This window comes from Pholcus phalangioides, unplaced genomic scaffold (genome assembly GCF_987345545.1).
Source record: "Pholcus phalangioides strain wild (caught in Gottingen) unplaced genomic scaffold, Ppha-v1.0 ptg000009l_1, whole genome shotgun sequence".
Taxonomy (NCBI): Eukaryota; Metazoa; Arthropoda; class Arachnida; order Araneae; family Pholcidae; genus Pholcus; species Pholcus phalangioides.
In genome coordinates this window covers 11,333,036-11,343,786 of record NW_028301602.1, presented here as the reverse complement: position 1 = coordinate 11,343,786, position 10,751 = coordinate 11,333,036, and the positions used below count along the sequence as shown (strand labels likewise).

The following is a 10,751-nucleotide window of genomic DNA, read 5'->3' as shown; positions in this document are numbered from 1 at the left end:
ATTTATTTTTGAAACATGCTATTTTCGAGACTGTGAATCTGTACTTCCACTATTGCAGCTGATAAATAAAAATCCACGTTCAAATATGAAAGAATGGATATTATGAAAAATTGACATGACCTTGTGGACTGCAATCATTCTAACAGCAGCAGAGACAACGTCACTACATCACGTGATTCACTTATCATGCAAGTCAATTGCTAAGTAGGGAACAAACTGAATCAGAGAGCTTCAAACCTCTATTTAGGAAGAGTTAGACATCTCTCGTCTTTTTATAGTACAAGTCTCGACCGGAAAAAAAAACACATGGATATTTTCTGGACATTGACGTATACTACGTTGGCATGCCTGCTATTGAATTATCTATACAGGTATCAAACTGGGTTATTCGTTACCGTTCCATTTATTAGCGTACATAGTAGATATGCATGATTCCATTTACACAGAAAAAATAATGAAAAGATGAAAGATATTTAAGGGAAAATTTCAATTAATTAAATATATTTTTTTAAAATCAGGAGATGGATTTTTGTCAAAAACCCTTAACAAAATTGTCGAAAGTTTTATCAGTGTACGTCGATTTCAAGAATAATAAGGAATCATAAATCGATTAAAGCTTTTAAACAGAATTTATATCTTTCAGAAATCACGTGGGAAAACTTGATTTCATGAAAAAGTTCTCCTCCAAAAAGAAAACCTGATTGAAAGTTTTATATGGAAATTTATATTTTTTACTGGAACTTGAGTTGATATGACTGAAAATAATTATTTATTTACAAGAACGGAATCTATATGTTTGCTTTATTCAACTAATTTAGTGGGTTTCAACCTGCGGTACGCGTATTCTTGGGGTACTCAACGGCCGATTCAGGGGTACGAAGAAAATCATCAGCCTTAGTTGAGAAAATGGTTTTAGTAATAAAGGAAGGCCACCAAGAAATTAATTTTAGTTGGATATACGAGACAGTAAACAAGCTTTCTTAGCACTTCTAGATATGTGAGAGCCTTCTACGTATTCCAAAGGACACGCTTTCCTTGACGCTTGTTTAGAAGTGAGAAATACATTCATATTTACGGATAAATGGGCATTCTACATATTTCAATGAGCACGCACGCTTACATATTTTTAGGAAGTAGGCTAATCTCTAACAGGCTGGTTGTTTACTGGAAGCTACGAACGATAACAACTTGCGACTATGTGCGCGAGGCCTGCTATATTAGTTTTTCGCATACACGGGATTTGTTATCGCTCGGTGGTACTTTCCAGTGGAAGGCCGGTCCTAAGCATTTCAAGGAGTACGCAGCGAGTGTGTCTTCGGCAAAAACAGTCGGCCCCGCTTAATCGGATACCAACGATTCCAGCACACAATGTCCGATTGAGCGGGATATCCGATTATACGAGGAACAATTAAATTGCCAATTTACAACGTTAGTATTGTTTGTATATTGAAAACTGATGAAGGATCAATATTAATAAAGCTGCTGAAAAATAATCAAACATAAAAAATTAAATGAAAATTATATTTAATTACAATGATCGCAATACCTAAGATTTTTACTGTTCATTAGGAAAGTTTGTGTCCTCTATTGACTCACCAGAGATCCATTAACTCCAAATGCTGCATTCAATAAAAACATTGTTTATAGTGGTTGATGTGTATCAACAGTTAACGTGTAATTCACGATGTTCGCGCGCGCGCGCGCGATTAAGCGAGAAAAAGTCGTTGAAATTATCATATTAAGCGGGGAACTTTAACGTTGTATATGTGAGAGAAATTTTGGTGTCAGAGAATTTTATCTGTTCAAGCGAAGTATCTCTCCGTTTATTCGTCATCCAATTAAGTGGGGTATCCGTTTACCCGTTATCTGTTTGAACGGGGCCGACTGCATAGGAACACGGCTGACTAGACATTCAATTAAATTGACTAGACAATAATTGTTTAGTGGGCTATGATAGGAATAAGCGAGCCTTTCGTGCATTTTAAGCCATACTCGTCTCCCACGCATTTGGAGAGGGGGGGGGGGGAAGGAATACGTAGTGCATGTCTATAGGGGCACGCAAGCCTCTTAAGCTTTTCTAAATGGTTGTTGAGGTTTGAAAGATTGGTAGCTGTTGATGTAATTTAACTCAGTATGATGATATCTTGAATACCGTACGTTTTTTCACAGGTATCTCACAAGACCTTTTGATTACTGGAAAGACCGTGGAGTACCATCCGCTCCTGCGATCCCCATTATAGGATCTTTGTATGAAAATTTCACTCACGTGAGTTGAGAATTTTAAATCCACTTATATCGCACATGAAATGTTTTAAGGTAATACTGAGATCATGCGCTAAGGCCTTGCGGAGTTTCAATGATTTTTTCTGAAGACCGTTTAAAATCGAAAGATCACAAATACCTTTGCAATATTCTACTTGGTATTTTGACCATATTAAAAACGGTGCTGATCGTTTGGTTAATTGAACAAATCGTTTCTTAGCTTATCTCATTATTTGATTTTATCAAATAGACAGCATGTTTTTATATAGTAGTATTCATGTTTTAAAAATAAAAATAAACATTCGATTAAATAAAACGGAAAATGAATAATATATGAAAAAAGCGGAAAATATATTGAGTTAAGACTTGAAATTGAAGCAATGAAAGCAACATTGAAAGATTTTTATATGCATGTATGTATAAGCTGTTATATATACCCGCGGCTTCACTCGCTTGAATTTAGTAATCCGAAAATTCTTCCTTGAAACCCCTTTAGGGAGTGAATTTTGAGAAATCCCTTCTTAGCGAGTCTTTGCATCATAAAATGAAGATGCTGACCAAATTTCAAATTTATAGTTTCAGTGGTTTTCACTCGGCATGATTTCTCTACATAGCATTTCAACCCACCCCCCACCCTTATGACCCCCCTTAAGGATCGAATTTTGAAAAACCTTCGTAGAGTGTGTCTTTACGTCATAAAATAAAAATACTGACCGAATTTCATATTCACAACTCCAGTGGTTTCGGCTAGGCGATGATGATGAATCAATCAGTCAGGACATGTCATTTTATTATATATTATTTTTTCCCATTTGAGCTAAAATCCCGCATTTTTGTTATTTAGACATTTTGAGGCATTAGAATGGAATGTGTGTAATGTGTACGGTATATCATGAATTGCAATTTTTTTTTCCAATGTACAATACATTTCATAGATCCACTGAGAAAGACTTTCGGAAAAAGAGATTTGAATCTAGTCAACTTAAAGAAATTGATCGAGAACTGAAGAAAAGGGCTTTTTTTGTCATACATTTGCTGAACCATAGGAAAACATTGCGAAAGAAGCTCATGGTTCACATCGAATAATACGGACGGATTACAACATCAAGTAACGAAATGTTTGCCCAAGGGGGAGGGGGAAGGAGCAAACCTTTTAGCGCACACACGCACGCACGCGCGCGCGCACACACACACACACACACACACACACACAAACTTTAGGCGGAAAAAAATGAAATTATTAAAATAAATTAAATTGTCCGAAGTCCCGATATCGAAAAACGAATTTTTTTCTATACTATGATATTGGTCCGTTTCGTTCCTTGCAAAAGCGATAACAATACCAAAATGATAACATTAACAGTGATTCTAATAAGCGGCTTCTGCTGTAATTCAAATAATGGGATTCCGTATATGAAACAGATGGAAAGGGGCAAGGGAAGAAGGAACTTACAAGTGGCACGGAACTTGTATGAAAATACCGTTGATATCTGTGCATTCGCAGTGAATGCAGTCAACACGTCCATAAAACCAACCTATTAGAAATCATCAACCTAATCTGAAAGTAACCCTATATGGATAGGTTGGCTTTAGCGCGGACTAAATTACGAGATGTGTGCGAGAAAGTATGAAAACAAAGCATGCCCGATCGAGTTACAGGAATTTAGCTATAACAGAATCCGTAAGAAATGCAAACAGATACGAAAGAAAAATACGTGGAAGTTTTTTTCAACAACTCTTCGTTACAATCATAGACTTAAGATATAAACTATCTTAGTATAAACTTACTAGTATTATTACTCTGTGGTTACAATGTGGTAATATATTTGGCTGAAAAGACTCACTCAAAATAAATTAAGTCACGCGTCCAAATTGTTATACAGATTAGGCTACATTAGCTGCTGTACAAAATTGGATTTCCATCCGTTATATTTATTTCAAGATGGAGGAAACATTACTGTTACGAAAATTATGTAAATAGTCCTAGTTTATCATTTATCACCTGTAAATTGTCATTAACACATTTCTCTGTAAATCTCGCCGAATTGACGACAAACTTGGAGAATTCAGCTACAGATCCGATAAGTTGGCGACGTTGGGACGCCAAAGGAAGAGATGGGATCTCGCGAGAATATGGTAGAACTCTCTGGAACCTTTCTTCGCCTTCATATAAAAGCACCCCCAAAGCGGAACTAAAAGGTAGTTTTGTGACGAGTTTTGAAGACGAAGTTTTTGAAGACGAGATCTCTTGCATGTGAAAAGTTGCTCTCTGGCCTGTTTCGTCAAATCGCTGCTTGTAAACAAGTGCAAATAGCTGTTCTGTAAAATAAATCTGTGTTGTGTTTGAAATTGCTTTGTGCTTTGCACTCTCGGATGCTTGTGAGAGATATTATCCGGAACACTACCATCAGAAACTTTATACCTACTTTTGTTTCAGTCTTCACTTATATAATGTTCTTAATATAGCAAACATATGTAAAACAACATTTTATTCGTTTCTATTAGGCACAGCACGAAGTTTTTCTAAAGTGGTACAAAAAGTATGGAAGAGTTCATGGGTATGTTAAACTTTTGTTGTAAATTGTTTTTATAAACTTTGTGTGCAATTGTATTCATATCGTGTATGGAATGACGTAATTCAATAATGTTGAGAGATAAAAAAATTTGTTTTGGTCAGATATTAGTTGATATTCTCTTCATGCACATTTATACATATCAATACTTCTATAAAACTATTCAACTGAAAAAAATCACTGAACACAAACTCAAACCTATATAGTTTTTCCCCTTTTACTAAGTGAAATACACAATTTTTCATTTTTGTGATGGAATTTCATCTTTTATGCAATTTTATTGCAGAGTCTTTGAATCCTCCCGGCCAGTTTTATATGTAGGTGAACCTGAATTGCTGAAAGATATACTCGTTAAGGATTTTCAGTTTTTTTCGAATCGAAGAGTAAGTGAACATGCATCATGATCAAATGATAAATTATCGTCATCAAGTCTTATACGAAGTATCAGATAAGATTTAGAGATAATATGTATAAGATAAGATACATATAAGATATTCACATTCCACATTCTTAAATATAGTACATATTTTATCAGGATGTGAAGTCAGCCGATTCAATGTTAGACTGTATGGTGTTGCACATGAGAGGTGAAGAATGGAAGAGAGTGAGAACTATCATAACACCAGCTTTCTCTTCAGGTAAAATCAAGAAGGTGAGGGATAAGTTACAAATGTAAATGCCACAACAGGCAAATTTCTCAACGAGGTGGATGAAAGAGTTATGACCATAAAAAATTTTGATGACAAATATCACCAAAATACTCAACATAAAAGCATATATCACCAAAAAAATAATAATTGATAATATATTAATAAAAAACTCTCTATAAAGGGATTATGGTTGTCTCATCTAAGTATGGATAGCTTCTCGATTTACTCCAACATGTTTATTGCATTTCTTTTTAAGCGTAGCGTGATTTAGAATTCACGACAATACCCGGAGATAAACTATTCCATTTATTAACAATCCTGTTAGTGAAAAACTCCGTGCGACACCACAACCTGGAATTGTCTTTACTAAACTATACTTTTTTCTAACTAAACTATACTGGTGTCCCCTTGTCGAAGCAGTTGATTTAAGGTGTATTAATTACTCATGGTCCATCCTACCCATCCCGTTGAAAATTTTAAGAATTACATAAGAGTGGGACATTTATCAAACACACAACTACGTTTCTATTTATGTCAGAATATCTGAGTACCGGAAAAATGTCGGCATGTAGTCCATCACCCTGCTTCATATCTGGAAACCTGCCAAATTAAAGTGATCCCCTAAAAACAAACTGATACGAAAATTTTTTCAATTCATGATCTCATATTAGCAATGGTCCCGAACAGTTAGCTATTCCTAAATGGTGTGCCGCTAAATATTTTAAGGATAAAATTAGATTATATAAAAGCGCTGTAATATTACTAAAGCAATAACTCTTGGTTAATTAGTGTTGCAACACTTCAGGGCTTCACTGAAGTTCCATGTGATCGTTCCATGAGTTATTCAAAATTCTAATATCATTCCAGAAAGTATAGCTATAACGTTCTGGAATTCGTAGTCTAGTATAATACGGATCAGAACATATCAAGTAAGTTACATAATGAGTAGTTTAATTAGTCACTATGGTTGAGGCCGGATTTCAATATCAAGTCATTTTATTTATATCTTGGAATTCATCCTAGTATCAAGCAAAAAGTTAAATTGCTGTAGTTTATGGCGACTGCTCAACATGGGGGCGAACCAGTCTTAGCACTAATGTACCATTGATGATTTTATGGAAACTAATTTTTAAAAAATCGAATTAATATTGTTTCTCTTAAACTATCTCAAGTATAGTTTTTTAAAAAAAAGGTCTTATAGAATTAATTATTGTATAATTATTTATACTGTAATTGAATTTACTTATTTTGAGTCATTCGCTTTTGAACAAGAAGAAAATCCTTACACATTTCGCGAGAAAAGATTAATGAAATTTTATTTTTTTTGAAACATTGTTATTGTAAAAACATTCAGGCTATAAAAATTGGCGATAAATTCGATTTGTAAATGAATCAAAATTCGTACTTTTACCTTTTAAAGATGGTCTCCATAATACTGGATGCAGCAAAGATCACCCTAAGAAACTTTGAGAAACATGGTGAAGATGGAAAAGCAATAGATTGTAAAAAGTAGGTTTTGTATTTTGTATTTTTTATACCAGGGCTGGACAAATCTATTGCCCGAAATACCCGGGCCGTATAAAAATTTCAACCGATTAAGTATTTTTTTTTCGACCACATGCGCAACGTGGGTATATAAAAAACATTTTATTTTTAAACTTTCGTTTTTTTTAATTTTTTCATCGATGATATGTGTGTGCGATGCAAGTGTTTCTACACATATGCGTGAAATTGCACAGCAAAATACTTTCTTTGACATTCATAATACAAATATGTAGTCAACGGGAATCTTAATGGCAACGACTAAAAATAAAGAATCATATACACACTGCTCAAAACAATGGGGGAAAATGTAGTTTTATTTAATTGTAATTTTCAAACATTTCAATTCATAAAATATTGACAAAAACATTGTTAGGTATTCACAAAGAGTTGTGTCACAAGAGTTATAATCATCAACAAATAAATAAATTTAATAACTTCAAATAAATAAATTTAATAACTTCAAATAAATAAATTTAATAACTTCAAAAAAATAAATTTAATAACTTTAAATAAATAAATTTAATAACTTTAAATAAATAAATTTAATAAATAAATTTAATAAATAAATTTAATAAATAAATTTAATAAATAAATTTAATAAATAAATTTAATAAATAAATTTAATAACTTTAAATAAATGAATTTAATAAATAAATTTAATAAATAAATTTAATAACTTTAAATAAATAAGACACATTTTTCCTGGTTTTGAGCAGTGTACTATAACTGGCCTGTTCTGAAAAAAACGGGAAACCTCACTTACTCGCGAAAATACAGTGAAACTCCTCTAAGACGGCCACTCGGCGTTCAAAAGTGGCCGTATGCGGAGGTATCATATATTGATGATAATTGATGCTAACTAATTATATGTGATAATATGATATAATATGCATAAATGACAAACATGTTAATAGTGACGTAATTAATGCTATATAAGATATGTAAATAAAATGATGAAAAATATTTTGCTTGAGGTGTATATGGAATATAATATGTGTAGCACGAAGTGTCCATTTCACCTATAGTCATTGGATATACTGCAAAAAAGGTAAATATTTCGCAAATGTTGGCCTGCTTTATCCAACGGCTGTAGGTGAAATGGACGACTTCAGTGACGTCAAAGCTTCGCGCGGAGGTTTTCTGCTATAGAGGGCGTTGACAAGGCCCAGGCTTTTAGTGCCAATAGGTAATTTTATTCATCACTTTACAATTCCACATTATAAGGAATTTTAAAATCTGTTTTTCAAGATGTCCCGGTTTTTATCGGTGAATTTGCGTAATGTTCTGGGTTTTTTTTTTTTTATCGGGATTTGTCCCGGTTTCTCAGTCGCATGATCTGGCCATTCTACCCTTGTGTGTAGATGAATCCCGTGCCGTAAATTGGCTGTGATTCTATAAGCGAGGTGAATTGTAACTTGGTGACTTCTTTCCCGACGCCAAGAGCGCCGAAAAACTATTAGCAGTTCGACGAATTTTATATTTTCAATTGATGAAAATATTCCTTTTGAATTTTCGTATTTCTTTCAAATTTCGGCTTTATAAAATAAAATAAAAAATGTATGTATAATAATTTTCGAGATACTTTATGCAAATAAATCAATTTGTTTTTAATTTTTTTTTCAAGTACGTAAATTTAGTAAAAATATTTTACGTTCATATAAAATATTCATTTTTTTTCAGGCATCTATTATTTAAAATTACTTAATTTTTAGAGATTTGTCCAACCCTCTTTTATAGGTTAAATAATATGCCTATGTATCTATGTGTGTCTATACATCTGAACAAATTTTCACGTGAAGAGAATAAATTCGTTTGTATTTAAATTACTATAACAGTTTTTTTTTTCTTTGGATAAGGATATTCGGTGCTTTCACGATGGACGTGATAGCACGTTCAGCATTTGGTACAGTACTTGATTCTTATAATGATCCAGAAAACATATTCACCCAACATGCGAAATTAGCTTTTACCAGTGGACCATCGCTTAGCCTTGTTTTGTTCAGTAAGAAATGTGAATTGATTTCAAGATCGCCTTTTAACACAGGCTGACGCGAGGTTTGTTAAACCTTCTACTTTTGTGATGTATTTTTCAAAAAAATTTCAGAAAATCCTAATTTTTCCATTTTTAGTGTTTCTTCCTAAAGTTTACAAACTTCTTCGGAGAAGTATTTTTCCGACAAAGGTAACGAATTTCTTCAGAGATGTCACGTTGGAAATCATCAAACAACGGAAAGCGACAGGCCAGGTCAAGAAAAATCCGCTTTATATTTCGAAATTGTTATAAATGAAACTTCACATTTCATCACAAAATACTAAAGTGTTAAAATTTTTTATACCCTTTCAGAGACAAAATGATTTCTTGCAACTTTTGATGGATGAAGTAGATGAAGTCGGAAATCAAAATTCATCAGCTATCGTCGAGAAAACTCAAGAAGAGATGTCAGTCAATGATCTTGGACATGATCAAGGAAACAAAAATGATTTTCATGTTAAAAAGAAATACAAAGGTAAACATAATCAAACGAACTAAACCCTTTTCCTTCTACCTTGGCTACGCAAAGCATGGGTCGCACAACGCACACCATCATAAACGACATCGTGCTCTGTGCGACCCGTGCTGCCAAGGAAGAAAGAAAAGGGGTTGGTCCCTTTGATTTTTATAAAGATGTATATAATTTGAATCGTAAGCATATATACCTTCTGTAAGACTGTAGATAAGATTATCTGGTTATAGTCGCAAAAACTTTCTGATTTTCAATTTCGGTACTGGAATCATTTTGCACATGTAATTTCATCAGGATTATCTCAAGACGAACTGGTTGCGCAATGCGTGCTATTCTTTCTGGCGGGTTATGAGACTACCGCTTCAGCTCTTTCATTCGCTGCTTATCTACTGGCTGTGAATCCTGAATGCCAAGAAATTCTAATTGGAGAGATCGATGAGACACTTAGAAAAAATCAGGTGCAGACGAATACGCATACTAAAGTTTTTTATTTCTTTAAAATAATTAGAGATTCACTTTCTAGAATTATCACTTGTCGATACAATAGTTGCATAACACGACAATTCAGGCATCTGCTTTTCCCACTTTGAAACATGGAAGAAAGATGACAGCACCACAAAATCACAGAACACGTATAACTCTAATAACATAATTGCATTACGGCCACACAATTAGTCACAACACACTTCTCGGAATGTAATAATTCGTTTGAAATTCTTCTGAAGAATATGTTTACAAGATACAAATACAAATACAACGCCACAACAGGCAAATTGCCCAACGAGGTGGCTGAACATCATGGATCCCCGAGCCCCTACCTACTACTACTGCTACACCACACATGCACCCCCCCCGGGAACCCCCAACGAATCGGTACATGCGGGAATGTGCGTGTACGTGTAGTGCAACCTGACGTAAAGTTTGTTTCTGTGTAATGCTTGCTATGTGTAGTGCTGTCATCTGCCCCCAGTTTTACAAACTATGAGTGAAGTGTTATGGTTGAATGATTTACCGTTGTAGGACTGTTGCTCTCTGTGGCGAGACTTTTTAACGGGGAGATCGGCTCGCATTTGCGCCTTGAAGTTGGGAACCACAGAAAACCAAGTTCAGCCGACCACCACTGTGGGGTTCGAACCCGGATCCTCGCATCACGAGTCCGGCACTATAACCACTCGACCACCACAGCGGCTATACAAGTAGTATTAGAACTATTTTCA

The 10,751-nt window shown here is 34.2% G+C and overlaps 1 protein-coding gene across 1 annotated transcript in view; it reads left to right on the top strand.

The window, feature by feature from the left end:
- Positions 1–245: 245 nt before the first annotated feature.
- The window catches only part of LOC149081752 (uncharacterized), a 35,249-nt gene continuing 24,743 nt past the window's right edge, over positions 246–10,751 (top strand). Inside the window, exons 1-10 of the mRNA XM_089235795.1 lie at positions 246–371; positions 2,170–2,266; positions 4,768–4,820; positions 5,122–5,218; positions 5,371–5,487; positions 6,906–6,994; positions 8,887–9,032; positions 9,160–9,275; positions 9,375–9,537; positions 9,829–9,992. Coding sequence (XP_089091921.1) covers positions 307–371; positions 2,170–2,266; positions 4,768–4,820; positions 5,122–5,218; positions 5,371–5,487; positions 6,906–6,994; positions 8,887–9,032; positions 9,160–9,275; positions 9,375–9,537; positions 9,829–9,992 — 1,107 coding nt within the window. The 5' untranslated portion in view covers positions 246–306. The remainder of the gene's footprint in view (positions 372–2,169; positions 2,267–4,767; positions 4,821–5,121; positions 5,219–5,370; positions 5,488–6,905; positions 6,995–8,886; positions 9,033–9,159; positions 9,276–9,374; positions 9,538–9,828; positions 9,993–10,751) is intronic.